Raw genomic sequence first — 16,954 nt, 5'->3', positions numbered from 1 at the left:
CTCTCTCTCTCTCTCTCTCTCTCTCTCTCTCTCTCTCTCTCTCTCTCAACACATGTGCGCTCTCTACTGGATCATATTAGAAGTTCAAAATTAGTGGATTTCAAAATAAAAACACGACACCAGTCTGGATGTTCAAAAGCTCTTTTTTTTATTTACAGGAGTGATGCACGAAACATACACATACTTTAACGAAAAGAAAGAGAGGGTAAGGAGACAGGCAAAAACAACGTAGGCATCCTTAACTGCTAGGAATGAATGCCTGCTATTTCGACTGCATGTTGACACTGCTATTAAAGTTGCTATGTGAGGGACATTTATTAATGTGATTGGGCATACGTTTTTGTTGGTGAAAAAAAAAAAATCCATGAGTAGCATTCAGCCCCTCATTCACAGTAGGCCTAAAGGAATTTCAAATCCCACACATGGTGATTTTCATTGTGAAAAAACAACAACATGAAAAGGCAATCAGTCTTTTTTGTTGTTGTCATAAACAGGCATCATTAGGCAGTTGTTTAACATCAAGATCTGTAAGCCTGTTTATTCTGGCCTATTACATGTTTAGGCTACAGGTGCTGGACATTTACATGACACCAGAATGCACTTTGACAAAAAAGAAAGAAAGGCAAGGCCCACTAACTAGCCAATTCTGGAGATGTCAGCCGCATCTCATGGTCTTCCTCTGGTGTCTAATATCCTTATCTAACCTACAGTAAGTATGTAACTTTGACTTAATGGACTTCCTCGTCCATGTTGACATTGATACATTGACTGTTGGGCGATGTCCATCTGGTGAAGAAGGCTGTGAGATATGATTCAAAAGCTCAATAAAAGGCTAATGAAGACAGAGATGAATAACAAAATGATGAAACATTGATGTGACCTAAACATACCGATTTGTTTTTGTGCTTTTTTTCAGCATTTACACAGTAAAGGAAGCCAACGACAACCAGGGAAAGGCAAGCAAAAAAAAGGGAAAGAAAAAAGTCAAAGAAAGTAGGGAAATCACAGCAAAACAACATAAACATGAAGCAGCCGGCCACCAACACTGGTGATGGATTTGAAACATCAAAAGCCTTATTATGTGACACATGTCATGTAAAGGGAAAGCTAAGGTCGGTGGGGGTTTAAAGCAGCATCAAAAGTGTAAGAAAGTAGCTCTCTCTTTTATCTATCATGTGTGGACACTGTACTTCTCTTAGAAGGAAACACTGAGGTTTGGCATGACATGAAGGAAAAACAAGTACTCATTATGCCAGAAGATAGATTTTCAAATACACATCCCTCTGTCTTTCAAAACTAACAAGGGGACTATACGTTTTAACATTAAGCAGGGTTAACTGCTGTTGCATTGTTATGTTATAATGTGCATTTGTAGATTTCTTTGAAAGTTATACAATCATGGGAAATATGCTTTGACTATCTGTGAAACTGCTCGTTTGTAACTAAATAATTGCTTTGTGTAACAATTCAACAGTGAATATTATGTTTAGTACAAACATTACCAAAACCCCCTGGATAAGTCAAAAGTGAGACTTGAAGTAGCAATGCAATATCACATTATTACACTTCTACTGAGGCCCAGTATGACCCCAAAGTCATGACAACCCTGCCAACATTGCCAACCCTGAGGATTCACGTAAACACAAAATAAGCAACACAATGTCAGACACAAACAGGGCCACATAATTTAAGCCCTTCTCAAATTTACAAATAATTTACTGCAAGAAATATAAACAATATCTTTTGTACACAATGTTAATAATACATGTTTATACTTTTAGAGAACTATTTAGTTGTAAAGGACTCCCAATGTCCACAGAGAATGAGCTTCAAGGTTAAAAACTGAGTGTTAATGCATTGGTCTGCATTTAAATGAAGAATTTTTTCGTTAAAGGGGAACTCCAGCAATTTTACTCGACAAACTATGTTCAAAGTCAGATAAATTGCCTCAAGTGATGTCCCTTGAGTCATCTTGTCAGTTGATTCTTAAAACTACAAGTTTTAAAAATGAAAATCTCGGGGGTTTGCAGTTAAAAGAAGTGAGCTTACCAAACCTCTGTAGCCCTCTCCTCATCTCTCCTTGACTCTGGTGGCCCCAAGCTACATTAGTTTATAGCATAACACATTTGAATATCTGATTGAACTGTTGGTGGCCCAGATGCATTGTGGGTACGGTACGCTTGGTTTTGACAAGGAAGAATGACAAACAAAACTGTTGTAATAAATGTAAATATGAAATTGAATCAGATTCATGATGTGAAAGGTACTGGTATTGACGTGTTTTAGGAAGCGGGTAATATAAAGACATTAATAAACATGAGGAAAGGTGAGAACAAATTAATTCTTCCAAATGTAACATTAAAAAAAAAAAAAAAAGGCAGCCTGTATAATTTTTTGAAGAAGAGAACCTAAATGCTACAAGCTACAGATGCAAAAACACACAGCAGCCAGCACTGTGAAAATTCCCTATCATCTAATGTTACACAATATTAACTGACGTTCAGCAGCTGTCAATGACTTCACCTGACGCTCAACATGTAGCATCCAGGTTTCATTCACTTACAAAGGCTATTTAATATCACAAAAATATGAGAGTTTTCCAACTGTCATTAGTATTGTGAAGAGGATTTAAAACCAGATATCAGGTAAACTATTACAAGTCAGATGGCTTGAATGTAAAATGCCCCTGTCAGGACTAGATCTGTATGTCACAGTAACAAACTGTCCAACACAATGTTGTTTACTGTCTTGATACGGCAGTTTCAGCATTATAATTTGCATATAGCCACAACAATATAACCACAATTACAAGTGAAAGCCTGGGACCTCAGATGGTATTGATCTCATGGCTGTAGGCTTCAGCTCCCTGCAGTTTGACCACCCTTTTCTGCTGGTGAACAGGGATAATTATATCATGAACAAATGTTTTGCAGCGCATTGTGCAAGCTCTGACTTGTCATGTAACTGATAGTGAAACGCTGCTTTAACAGTCCTCCCTAAGAGTTGGCAGGTTTAAGAGGATTTGTACCAATCTGTATTCAAAACTGAGTATTATCTAATTTTGTTAAGAATTAGACATGTACAGTAGTTTTGTTTTCACAGAAAGAAAGACTACATGTACAGCATTTCTGTTTCTGGCACCCAGACAAAAGATGTTACCACCTGTGCACACAGTCCTAGCTCCAGTGTGCCACAAGAGCCCTCCCCTCTCATACAGCCAAGCAATAACGAGCATTTGGAGCTCAAGGCCAAACAAAAGGGGTAGCAAGCTTATAACAAAACACTGAAAGAATAGGACATGTCAATCATGGCTCAAGAAGCTCTGCTTTTGAGTACTATCCCAAGTTTTCTGTTTTCTACCCAGCAGTCAAGAGGGAAAGTCACAGGTTCATGAAATTTAGGGTAAAAGTTATTTATCAGTACTTTCCACCCAAAAAGGGAGCACTGCAAGTGAGCAGTCAAAAATACTCTTACACAGACAAACTGGCATCGGGGGAGGTCGAAATGTACGCGGCACATTCCAATGCAGCCTACAAATCATCATCGTCTTCCTTGGCATCTACGCCATTGTGCAGGAAGGCCTCCTTTTCCAGCGACGCCTCTGAATTGCGATTGCGCTCGCTCATCTCTGTCTCCGGAGACGAGCGAGCCAGAGCGGCCTCGGTGCTATGATGAATGCCGTAGCAGAAGTAGATCACGAAACCTGAAACGGCAGGGATCGATACAATTTCTGCAACTACCATGTCCCCCCTCGAAAGACAATCATGATGTTAGAAAAAAAAGACTGCCTACCTATAGCCATCCAGACAGCAAACCGTATCCAAGTGCCTCTGTCCAGCTGCATCATCAGGTAAATATTGACAAACATGCTGATCACTGGAAGGAAGGGTAGCAGTGGAACCTAAAGAGTCCAGTATCATAAGGAAACATGGCAACTTGCGTTAAGACTTAGCAAAGTGAAAGGATCACAAGTAGTGTTTTTTTTTTTTATCCGAGCCATTCTGAAAATCAAACCTTAAAGGACAGCTTTGTCTTGCTCTGAGGCTGTCTCCAGATGATAAAGGTGAGGAGGAGACACACCATGAAGATGACACTTAGGGCTACGATGTTCCACACCACAAAGCCTCCATGTACTGTCAGTATGCTGAACACCAGGATCAACGTTCCTGCACAAGAACATGTGTTTTTAAATCATTGTATGTTTAACTCTGCACAAGTTCCATTTAATTCACCAACCAGGACTCCGATTTTTTAAATGAATCCATTCAATCTATACCCATGGCAGCGGCACAGATGTTGACAGCGAAGCCTGACAGTGTCGTCGGCTCAGGGCTATCTGGGAACAGGAGGGTCGTGAAACTGAATCTCTCCTCCACACCAGGCAGGATGACCATACTGGGGACACTGATGCCGTCACTCAGCTCTACCTCATCCTGAGTATTGGCCATCTCATACATCAGGCCGGGCTGCTCGGGCTGGTACCTGACACACACACACACACACACACACACACACACACACACACACACACACACACACACACACACTTAGCTGTTTTACCATTGCTAATTTACTCTGTATTCACATCACTGTAAATAGTTGCTAGTCCCAGTGGTAATGCAGTGATAAGGAGCAGATGTTGTGCACCTTGAACCTGTTTATAAGTAATGTCAATTATGCTGTTACGTTAGCTGCAGCCACATTTTTAGCAACAGCAGTTAAAGTCATATTTTGTCTGGTAGTATGAAACTGCTTTCAACAAGAATGCAGGGCTGAGTTTCACTGGTTGCTAAAAAGAGATGTAAAGAAATGTGGCAGCAGGAAGGTGGCGATGGAAGTGTTTAGTGTTTTGAGCTTAAAGCTGGACCAACTCCAACATGGAAATTATTCTGCTTCTCCGAACCACTGACCCTGGATAAACTCTACATACTTATGTCCCCCCACTGACCTGAGCACCAGGACACAGGTAGCCACTAATGTGTAGGCCAGCAGCGTCCCTATCGACATCAGGTCCACCAGGTCCTTCAGGTCGAACAGAAATGCCATGATAGCTTCCATGAGCAAGAAAAGAGAGAGAGAGGGAGAGAGCGAGAGAGAGAGAGAGAGAGAGAGAGAGAGAGAGAGAGAGAGAGAGAGAGAGAGGAAACATTAGAAGAATTGTCTGATCCTTTGGACCCTTGTTACTATGAAAATAATAAATAGAGAGAACCGTAATGTGTTCTCAAGATGGTCCTTGGATTTTCCATGAACATGTCTGCACTTTAATTGTCTAGGCCTATCGAACATTCTATGGTTAACAAGGTAAACATTATATCTGCAAAACATCAGCATGCTAGCATTGTCACTGTGAGCATGTTACCATGCTGAGTTTTTGCACTCAGCTCAAAGCACTGCTGTGTGTAGTTCAGGCTCACAGAGCTGCTGGCATGGCTGTAGACTTTTTGTGCAACATTACAGCACAAAGGTCAGCAAATGCAGCACACAGTAAGCACATCGAAAATAATGTGGTGACTCCCTTTGCCTCAACACAACCCTTTCCATGTAGAAAATGACAGTTGCAAAACATTTTGAAAAATGCATGTTTAAATGGTCACGGCCACTTCATCCCTGTTGCCATTTGTGCCCATACATAGCATCCACTAACAACGGCTGACAGAAAGGTCAAAGCGGATCCTGCACGTTGTACTCCTTTTTTTGCTTGCTCTTGATTTTCTTTAATTCTACTTTCACATCATCTCATACCTTCCTCCCTTCATGCCCTCTCTCTCCGTCCCTCTTCCCAAATACTCTTGTTTTCCTTATCAGTCCCCATTTAACAATCTTACCAGACATAACCCCGGAGGCCACAGTGGACGTTATGGGGGATTTCCTCTCGCTGACACAGGACAGGAAGGAGAAGAGCAGGCCATCCCGAGCCATGGCAAAGATGATACGGGGTAGGGGGAACATGGAGCCCAACAGACTGGGGAGGCGTGGGGAGGAAAACATCAGATTGGGACAACAGTTGTAGGGGCATGGTAGAGGAACAAGGGGAAAGGAAGAAAGGAAAGAGGTCAGTAGGGAAGGAAGGGGAGGAATTAGCTAAAGGAGACAAATACGTTTGGCAAGGATAGTAGGTGCGGATTTCGGGTGGGGACATGTAGCGGGATACCGGACAGGCTTGCACTGTAGAGCAGCAGGGGCGTGAGGTTGGACCAAAGATATTTTCATGCCAGCATGCAAAATTTCTCTCCCTGAAATAGCAAATATGATGCTCCACATGCATTTTACTCTTTGTTTGTTGTAAAAAAAAAAAAAAAAATCTTTGGTTACTTCAACAAGCAGTTTAGTTTGGTGTTTATTCTTCTTCTTACACCAACAAGATGCAGGTAGAAAAAGAAGTCTCCCCACATTAAGTTCCTTAAAGAAAAACAAGTCCGGCCACTGACCCATGTCAGAAGAACGCCTACATAAGAGACCTGGCCGTGACAGTTAGTGAAGCCCCCTTCATGCTGAAGTGCTGATTTCTGGTAAGTTTCTTTATAACACAGTTAAATTTAATCTGCAATCGGCAGACCAGAGCATTTCCAACCCGACGCAGCTCAGCCCAGCAGCTTGAAAAGAAGCCTCATTGAAAATAGATGCTGTTTAAAAGCATGCGTGTTAGTGTCTCACCTGCCCCTACGCCAGAGGTGAGGGTTGCGGTTAGCGGGGTTTTGGTGCGGGGGCTGATCTCGGCCATGAACTTGAAAAGCAGCCCATCGTCGGCCATAGCCCAAATCACGCGGGGCATGGGGAACATAGCACCCAGCAGGCTACCAGGGGGGAAGACCAGGATGTATAGTATCCACACTTACACCCACGAAAATGCCGTGAAACGTACATGAACAGAGACACCAGCTCACAGATACAAGCAACATCATACAGTATATTTACATAAAATAATATACTGTATATTGTGCAAAACATATACAGTAAGGATAATAGTTGCATGCACGAACATGTTTAATATCAAAGCACGCATCTGTTCATGACCTTAAATATACTTTGCACACATTTTGAAATGTATAGAATCCATAGTTATCTTTAATAATTCTCTATCATAGCAACAGGCATTCAGAATAAAAGCATGTATGTAGAATAACACCGCCATTATAAAACCATTAAAAACTGATTATTAATTTAAAAAAATCAAGCATGTGGTGGCCTTCGGTTACATGAGTTACATAATAACACACTGATGGTACCATATATTCTTAGCAGTGCTCTTATTTTTAGTCAAGGGATCAAATGCCTTTTGAAGTTAAATATACATTCACATAGTCCCACACACAGGAATGTCTATATGTGTGTGTGTGTGTGTGTGTGTGTGTGTGTGTGTGTGTGTGAAAGAGTACATGAGCATGCATTTTAAGCTAACGGCAGACCAATGCATGTGTGTGTAACTGCTTACCTAGTGGACAGAGCACAAAGAGAGCCTACAGCAACAGCATATTTGGCTCCTCCCCAGCCCACATATTTAAAAGCTGCAGGCAGAGGGCTGTTGCTGTCAAGCAGGTAGTATGGCATCATGAGGGTGAGGGCGGCAGAAACCCCAAAGTACGCTACAAAGCAGATGAGCAGCGAGGACACGATGCCAATAGGGATGGCTCTCTGGGGGTTCTTCACCTCTTCGCCTAGGGCGTAGATGAGGAACAGACACAGTTAAACAGGGAAAGAAGTACGTGTTCACCGATTCATTACTTCACCGGGTGCTGAATTATGCATTAAATTTTTTTTAAAGCATAAAAGTCCTGCCTAGTATTGGAATTTCAAGAGACAAATCTGCATTATCAACTGCTCCACATAGGGCAGGGCTACAAATGTGTTTTTTTGTGATCAAATTTATATAAATATATATTCATATATATATATATATACACAGAATACTATTAATAATAATCAAAATAAACACACATACATGCCCCCCTACTCCCCAAACAGAAAACGATACTGTCGTATTGGCAGAATTCCCAAAAATGTGGAAAACAGGGCAAACAAATGTATTTCAGAAACAGCTTTTTTCAGAAACTGAACAAGCTGCTTATTTTTCCAGTGCACCCAGAAGACGAAAACACCCAACCATTCAGCCGCAGGTGATCATACAACAGAGCTCCTCAGACTCACGTCTTGTTCTGCAGTGAAATCACATTGCGATGATGGAGTCTGTATAACACTGCCTGGTTTCCATTCCGACACCACCATTCATGACAGCTAATGATCGCCGCAGATTATTGGAAGGTCAGCGGTAATGTGCATAACGGGTAACAATTGTGTGGATGTTTGTGTGCCTATGTCTACATTTGTGTGTGCGTGTGGAGGGGGAAGGGGTAAGGGCTTCATATCAACTTAACTCTTGGTAGCCAGAATACACACACACACCCACACATGATATAATTTAGGGCTTGGTGAGAATGTGTGTGTGTGACAGACATGCCCCTACAAGCCAAACTGAAGCAATCATTCAGTGTCAACCTCACACTAGCCAATTAGAATTCAGGAACAAGAGGGGTGGGAATAGCCGGGGGTCCAGAGAGCAGTTAAACTAAAAGAGACTCGCCCACCCCTTTTCCTTTTCTTTAGAATCCAAAGGCCTTCAACCGATAAAACAGAACTAGATGGATGAAGACACACACCAATTCACAGGTGTATAGATCGGCACAGTGTAGAAAAAAACGTCAAACACCGAACTCTTTATCATGATTTCACCTTAACTGGCGTCACAGTGCTTTGCATTCGCCAATTTGGGTCAAACTAAACTGTCTCTTTTCACTCTGCCCTGACCCTCTTATGTTACACTCCTGGGTGTTTAAACAAGCTTAGGATGGAAATGGTCCGAACTCCAGATTCAGTTACAACACCCCTTTCAAAAGCGGACACATACCCATGAGGCAATAGAAGGTATAAGAGACTAACTGGCTAACTGAGTGTACTGGCACTGACCTGTGGTGGCGATGCAGTCAAATCCGACAAAGGCATAGAAACAGGTAGCAGCTCCCGACAGGACGCCTGTGAAACCAAACGGCATGAAGCCGCCCACTCCTAAACTCTCTTTGGTTGGCAGGACGGCTGTCAGACTGAGCAGGGAAGAAAATAACGATTCAAATCAGCGAAAAATAACAACTCAAAATCAAACGTAACATAGGATGTTTCACAGAACATCTTTGGTATAGAGGTGGGTGTGTATCCACATTCTTACTTGAGGCTGGAGTTACTGGTATAATGGGCATGTAGGATCTCTTCAGGGTCCAGCTGCCAGTTCTTCAGAGTACCTTTGACCAGGCCAGAGACCACCATGAACAGCAAGACCAGGACGTTGATACACGTAAAAACCTTGTTCACCATTGCTGACTCTTTGACCCCGAATGCCAGCAGACCTTAGAAAATGGAGAAGACACGGACAATAAGAAAGAAAATAAAACCTTGTTTGGAGGTGGAAACTACACTGGAGCGTGTAGCGTGTAAACTTGTGGTTAGACAAGTTTTGTACTCGAATTTGTCAACCTATTTATCTGTAGTGAATATCCGCCACTGCAGCAATGTCAACCATAATAGTTTAAGGGAAAGACACCGCACGCTGGCGATACAAAGTATGCTCTTTGTGACACGAGAGAGAGAGAGAAAGAAAAGAGGTTTTCCTACCTGTGAGGATGAATATGATGAGAACAGCAAACATGTCGGGGTACTTTGCCAATATACCCGGTGCATTCATGGACATGTACTCCCTGCAGAACTGCTCTATGCGGTTCCCTACCAACTCGTCAAAGGTGGCGCTCCATGCTCGGGCCACGCTGGAGGTACCTGAGATGAAGATAGATGGTAGAATTTGTGGTGCCTGTGCTTTTGGTTGTCTTGGTTGTGCCCTCTCATTCTGTTTCTCTGCATGGGAGCTCAAACAACAAAAAGGAGGCAACATAGTAGTAAATGTATCATTGTTTACCAATGATATAGGAGAGGATGAGGTTCCATCCAGTGATGAAGGCCCAGAGTTCCCCTACAGTCACATAGGAGTAGAGATAAGCTGAGCCTGTCTTGGGAACACGGGCTCCAAACTCAGCATAGCACAGACCTGCCATCACTGAGGCTAACGCTGCTATCAGGAAAGACAGCACAATGGCAGGACCTATGGGGAGACAATGGACATCACATGATTAGAGGGAGGCTTTAAGAACATCTTTCAATCGCTTGCTGAGATGTCAACTTACCTGAATTCTCTCGCGCAACAGCGCCGGCCAGCACGTAGACGCCAGCGCCCAGCGTGCTTCCCACGCCCAGGGCCACAAGGTCAAAAGTGTTGAGGCATCGGGACAGACGGGAGTCTTCCGCGTTACAGTCCACCACCTTCACCCTCAGCAACTGCTTCCCGAAACCCAGAAGCTTCTTCAGCGCCATGGATCCCAGTCTGACCTCAGGGAGGGGGAGATGGTTGACCGGGGTTCAGAGGTCACAGTGGGGGAGGGGGAGAGGTCACACACAACCTAACAGGAGAGAGAAGGTGAGGGAAAGTGATTTAAAGTTCCTCGCACTCAGGTGCTTCAAAATAAGCGCGGAACTTTTTACAGCAGTCTTTCAATAAACACATGGTTTGCACAGTGGTGAAGTGTTGCACACTGGGTTAAGGGGTTTGACAAACTTGAGAAACTTGTTGAAAGTAGAACACTGTTTCCTGGGGAGTTACATAACCCAAATCCACAATGTGTGACTGCTAGCCAAAAAACCAGAAGCCTATAGGGATAATCCATCTTATTGCTGACATGTGTTACATCACACAGCTCACAGGAGAGGAGGCAAAGCCCTAGAACAGACTGTTCCAGACGAAGACAATCAGAGCTCATCATGACACAGAAAAGACTTTTTTGCAACGTGCCGTGGAGACTTGTTGCATCGTGTTACTCCTACACATAGCAGAAGAAACTAAACCTACCATGACCACTACTATTTACCTCTGCAACGATACAAACAAGGACAATCCACTATTGAGCAGCCGTTGGAACCTACCTCTACCCTCTAAAGGCAAAAAAAGCAGCTGTGAGACCTCATTCCTAAGTGGTTGCTGAGAAGATACTGTGAGTCAGCGGTCTGTCCAGCATGTCGTGCACATTCCCCAGGGCTGAGCTCACAAACTGAGAGGTAATACTTGATATTGGCCCAGAGAGGGCAGACTGAGGAACGGAAAGAGGAAAGACAGAGGGGAGGGGGTATAAACAATGTCCTGCAGCTATGTAAGTTAGGTTGTGGCGGTATGTTAAAAGTCCAGTGGCATGTCCCATGGAAGAGAGACCAGACATGCAGCAGCATAACACTGTGGCCCATTTTGAAATAATGGCACCGCTCCACATGAGGACATTAACCCAGAAAGGTCATGTGGACAGTGCAACAGTCATGTCACACCTTATGGAAACTGCCATAGAAGGGTAAGCTAAGGTGACAACCTTGTGGCTTTTTTTCTTTCTTTCCAGAAAACAATATGTTGCAGTTTTACCAATTCCCCAAATGGATATACTTCTATTCAAAGCTCAAATGTGCAGTGGGGCATGTTTACTGTATTCGTTTTTCTTAGAAACCCATCAAACACAGCTAAAGCACAACACCTACACATCTATTGTTTTCCTGCAGTGCTACAAGCTTATACATTAAGAAACACTTCGCTGTCTCAACGCTAAACCCAAAGCACTGCCACCACTGCAAGCTGAAATTATTGCAATTATTACAAGTCAGAAGACATTTCAATTCAGCCTATTTCCACCTGCAGCTTCTATTTGGTGTTGCAGAGGTCCCTATTGTCTGCACCGAGTCATTGTTAATAAGTGATGCCGCTTGATGGCAGTGAGGCTCGCTGGATGTTCTCTAGAAATGGAGTGGAAGAAATTACACTTATTGTATGCCAATGTGATACTGCACACCATTAGGGGCCTACAACATAAAGATGTGCCATTTAATCAGAACGGATTGATTAGTCGAATTTTATAAATTTGCTTTGTTTTTAAAGAAAATTGCAAAATATTTTCTGGTTTTCTTATAAGTAAATGTATGTAGAACATAATCAACATACTAATCGATATTCATACACATCTCATACGAGCTTATACATCAAGCTGTTTTTGTTGTTGTTGTGTTCGACATAAAAAAACAGCCCAACACCTGCAAGAAGTTGATGGATGTACGGGTGCATCTTGGAGATTGTCATAACCAAATAAAGTTCCTCCTAAATGAAAACTGAAAGGGACCATAATGATGTTTGTGTTGCATTTTTCTGACTTTACAAATAGTACCTTCAACATATTCGGTCATAGCCACTCCCACTGCTCTACCGCTGAGCCGCAGTAACCCCATGATGAAATGCATACATACAGTAAATGAAGAGTACATCTAGAGAAATGTTTGTTTCGTTCATCTGTTTACAAAAAAAACGAATTGAAGGAAAACCGCTGTTGCACAAGTAATCCATGAAATTACTGGACCAAACCAGCAGCAGTAAGCCCATGCTTACGGTATATTATTATTCTGCCCAGATAAATAAGTAGCTGATTATTACGACGGCTTGTTTTTGTAAAACCCGGACGGTCATTAACAAAAGCTTAATGAAAATACTATTGAAATATCCACCGGGGTGACCATGAAGCGCATATAGGAACAAACACACACATGCATGCACATAGCAGAAGAAAATAGCCTATATGAACCACATGACCCCTCACTGACCTGGGTTTGCAATTCATTCATCAGACCAAATAATGACGCCTCAAACAGAAGGAAATCTGGCTATTCCAAAACAACCACACGTGTTTGAAACCGGAGGCACAATGACAAACACAGACATTGTCAATGCTGCCGGTCAATGTCAAAATGCTAATAATAACCTGTTCCAGAAAGGCGGAATGAGAAAATATAAGGAGTACTTACTTCAGAACACCTACAGATAGGCTTCACCTGTTGATCTGACTGGAAAGTTTGAAAAAAACAAACGGTGGCAGATCGAGGGATTAAACGGCACATTTGTTAACCATTCTTGAAGCTGCTGTGAAGACTGCAGAGCGTTTGACGGCAGCCGCTCTGAAATAGAACCTGGAGGAATCACATGGCTTTGCTATTCGAAGCAGCACACGCACGCATGTACACACAAGCACAGTCAAAATGTAGCAGTCGTTGGCTGACCGTGAACACCTTAACGCATGTATTTTTTACGGTAATAACTCTGGATGCCTGTCAGATCTTCAATAGTTACGGAGTTGGAGCTGCATAGATGTAAACAGTCACGGTAACACAGTTCATCTGCAAAAGCAGCAGATTATTTTGAAACAGAAATGTAATGTAATGTTAAGTGGCTGCATCCAGACAAGCCTTTTGCATTGGTGTCAGTCATGCATCTCAGTACATACATTCATACGTGCATGCTTTGTTTGAATTCATCGACATTGAATTAATATTTACGCAGTAATACCTCTGGAATAAAGTGTGGGATTTAAAGATAAAATAGCCTTGCAAACTTCAGGCTTTAGACAGCATGGTCCCTTCTTAACTCAGTGTGTGCACACACACATACACACACACACACACACACACACACACACATACACACACACACACACACACACACACACACATACACACACACACACACACATACCCGGCCCACTGTCAGTTTAAAATGGTTTTGGCAGAGAGAGTACAGTAGAAGTATTGTGCAGAAGGCAAAGGCAGTGCCCGTCAGTGGGAGGGAGTGGATGAACAGGGAAGGGGGTGTGATCCATTAGAACCTATGAGAGTACGCCGCAAATATGACACTGCTTGACATTTAGGAAGGCTAGGAGTACTCTTTAATGACTACCCACAAAATAACTGGACTTGGAATAAATAGCATTAATATAGTCCCCCCCCAGCAACAATTTCATGTATCTCTCATTCAATTATTCAGTGTTATGTTGGAGGAATGAAAAAAGTATAATGCATATTTTGATATCTATGTCGTCCACTGTGTTGGTGGATTGTTTCACAGTTTTGGGGTCACTCAGTTCAGCTCAAAAGCATGCACCCACTATAGGCTTCCAGCTAACTGAGTGGAATTGCTTTCTGGAAGTGGGTTCACTGAGGAGAGAGAACGGCATGCAACAGCAGTTACTGCTGCTTGTTGACATGTCTCATATGTTTCCATCCCATGCATCCTACTGCAAGTCCTGGTGTAGTCTTAATGACAGGTTTTATTTTTTGGCGCCTGTAAACAATTTCATGTGATGCTGTTTGACTGGCCGCTTGCCCCAATGGGTCACCTTGAGCTTCTTGTGTGTGTGGATTTCATGTGTGCCAATCCGTCAGTCTGTCGGGAACAGGCAAAGTCATAGGCAGCCAAGTTTTGACCATAAAGAAAGAATGATTTACGCTTCTGGTGAAACTAAGAACGTGTGACAAGGGACCAATGACAACGTGTCCTCCTCGTGTCTGAACACACAACGATCCAACTCTCGTCCTATTCCTGACACGGTCCGGAGAAGTAGTCACATATTTCAGGAAACAAAAAGTTGTCCCTTTACCTCCATTCAGTTCTAGTACAAAGATAGCTGCTGGTAAAACACCAACAACTCTGTACTGAGCAAACAACATGGGGAGCTACAATCACATGAAAGATAGTGAAATGTACTGACACCTCTGTGTAACACTGGAGTCTCTTTGCTAATAATTTGCTGATAATTTGTCTGTAATTGTTGAAGATCCAAGACATCCGGAATATTCAGAGAATATGAATATTTTAGTTATCCAGTGTTTAGCCTTTAGTACATTAACATAGTACTCACAGTTAAAATAAAAGGGTAAGAAACAGTGTTTCGTCCATATCCAATTCCTCTGAGAGAATATTTGTACTTTAGATTCATTAAAATAGCAGTACAAACTGAAATGTAAGTGTCTTTTAACGTACCATATTTGTGTACATTTGTATTCAGATATTGTGTATTGAGATAGTTCATAAGAAAACAGGTCAGTAGCACGTTTGACAATTAAAAAGCTGGCACGAGGCGACACTGCCCGTTGAATACAAAGTTCACTTTCAGAATCTCAATCCGTTTCTATTCCAGCAGCTAATCACTTCCACAAGCATGACTACACATTGTGCGGGAGCGCGTATTACTATTATCCAACATCATAAACCACTGATCCATGTTTTGAACACACTGCAATCTATTTACTGCAGCCACTTTTGCTTCCATTTTTGCACACAGCGGCGGCAAGTCAATGTCAAAAACCCATCAACTGCAACTTTGTTTCATCTTAACTCTGAGTGTAAACAGAAAGCCTAAACACCGTTCAGAGAAAATACACGTATTATGCTGTTATTACTGAGTACACAGCAAACCAAACATGTATTCTGGAGATGCAGCAAAGAGGAAATATGAAGCCCTAGAATCTCCAAAATCTCAGTGAACCTGGAAATCTTCCACCGCCATCCCTCGGTGCATTTGTATATAGGCTTCATGCAGCCCTGCAGTCAGCAACGAGCTCGCTAGTGACCCCCTTTCAGACCAGCTAAAGTTAGACCGGCTGGATCTTGCCATCAAGATCCAAAAGGTCAACACTTGTTACGAAGTCATTCTTAAAATATAATCAAATGTAGGATAGAAACATACAGTCAGTTGTTAATCTAACAATTATTTGTCTCTGTTTTTTTGGTCACACTTTCTTCTGATACTGCTTTTTTCGAACACCATGAATGGAGTGTCACTTTTAATGTGTTCCCAGCTGCTTTTTCAAAACACTGTGGGCTTTCACGCTGTTCTTGTTAATTGTATGCTTTCCTGAACTACAGTACAGATTTGACCTTTCCACTTTTATTTTTCCAGAGGAGCAAAGTAACAAACTGTACTGACGATGACTGGTACATCGATAATCTAACCCTGAAGGAGAGTTTTTCACATTTCAACTTAAATGGATGGATGCGTGGATTTGAGCCACAGCGTAATCACTTCACTGTGAGTGTGTACATTTTCCACCACTTGGAATTTGCAACTTGCTCTGCATGTCAGACGAGTTTTTACACTTCAGAAGGGGGTGTAAGCCCCTCACTCCTGGTTTCAGACCAGTTTTGAGCCCAGGACTGTTGCATCCCTATTCAAAATCCCACAGTCACCACTTTCCTCACGTGCATTACCAGTCCTCTTTACACTGCAGCTCCTCACACAGTCAAATCCAGATTTAGCACACCTCTGGGATCCCTCTCATATTACATGACCATGGTTACAGACAATTCGTTTTTAGAAGCCTCTAAATGTAGAATCACCCAAACTTCACTTTGTTTGGCAGCGAGGTGCAAGTTGCATGAAGAGGACATTGTGCAGCTCACTTGTAGTATCTCGCCGGCTTGTGAAGCCCCATTCGCAGGCACGCTGCAGGAAACTAACACTTCTGCAGCAGTTAAAATGGGGGCTGCGAAAGGAGCATGTGGTTAAAGGCGTGGGGGCTTTCGTGTTATTCACGCGCCCTCTTAACTTTACGCACGGGAATATGCGTTTCCACTGTGCTCCCTAGATGCTGTGCATCACCTGGAAATCATCCAGCACGCGGCAACAGATGCTAGAAAGTTAGTAATCACACAATGTTTAACCATTTGAACGCGGCGACGATGTAAGAGCAGTTATTTACCTTGCAGATCCTGCGGGAGCGCATGAAGCAGTGATACGAGCGAGTGATTTTCTCGAGGTCTGAAAAGTGGAAATTGGAGTAGGTAAAAGTGCGTCAACACAAGCGCAACACCAAATTAAATGTCCGTCTTTACAGGTGGTAGGAATACTTTCTTTTTTTTTAAGGTTTCGGGTTTCTCTGTATTGCGCGTTCAGACGGAGGGGGGTTACGGGGGGCAAACAAGCAGCCACGCCCGCTCATTACCATTACAGTTGTGCAATAGCCATTAGCCCCCTATTGCATGAGAGACCAACTGTCACAAGTGGCA

At 42.7% G+C, this 16,954-nt stretch overlaps 1 protein-coding gene across 2 annotated transcripts; it reads right to left on the bottom strand.

Annotated features, from left to right (window-relative positions):
• Positions 1–132: 132 nt before the first annotated feature.
• On the bottom strand, positions 133–10,455 carry slc7a1a (solute carrier family 7 member 1a). Of its 2 annotated transcripts, none has more exons than XM_031872732.1 (12): positions 10,224–10,455; positions 9,959–10,141; positions 9,661–9,819; positions 9,218–9,395; positions 8,962–9,095; positions 7,433–7,655; positions 6,655–6,794; positions 4,949–5,051; positions 4,277–4,482; positions 4,015–4,166; positions 3,793–3,901; positions 133–3,703 (listed from the first exon to the last, which is right to left on the bottom strand). In XM_031872732.1, exons 1-12 carry the CDS (start codon positions 10,408–10,410, stop codon positions 3,531–3,533), a joined length of 1,947 nt encoding a protein of 648 aa, XP_031728592.1. In that variant the 5' UTR covers positions 10,411–10,455; the 3' UTR covers positions 133–3,530. The 2 variants fall into 2 exon arrangements, with proteins under 2 accessions (XP_031728592.1, XP_031728591.1); XM_031872731.1 differs by lacking the exon at positions 6,655–6,794 and adding an exon at positions 5,826–5,962.
• Positions 10,456–16,954: the final 6,499 nt, after the last annotated feature.

Source organism: Anarrhichthys ocellatus, unplaced genomic scaffold (assembly GCF_004355925.1).
Source record: "Anarrhichthys ocellatus isolate YVR2014 unplaced genomic scaffold, GSC_Weel_1.0 scaffold65, whole genome shotgun sequence".
NCBI classification, from domain to species: Eukaryota; Metazoa; Chordata; class Actinopteri; order Perciformes; family Anarhichadidae; genus Anarrhichthys; species Anarrhichthys ocellatus.
Note: the sequence above shows the minus strand (reverse complement) of the source record. Positions and strands in the feature narration are given on the sequence as shown.

Bases quoted from the DNA above. Each gene is read 5' to 3' on its own strand.
- slc7a1a (XM_031872732.1), bottom strand. From the start codon at position 10,410: ATGGCGCTGAAGAAGCTTCTGGGTTTCGGGAAGCAGTTGCTGAGGGTG. The intron at 10,142-10,223 runs GTAAGTTGACAT...GTCTCCCCATAG, and splicing joins TGTTGCGCGAGAGAATTCAG to GTCCTGCCATTGTGCTGTCT. The intron at 9,820-9,958 runs GTAAACAATGAT...TCTTCATCTCAG, and splicing joins CATCCTCTCCTATATCATTG to GTACCTCCAGCGTGGCCCGA.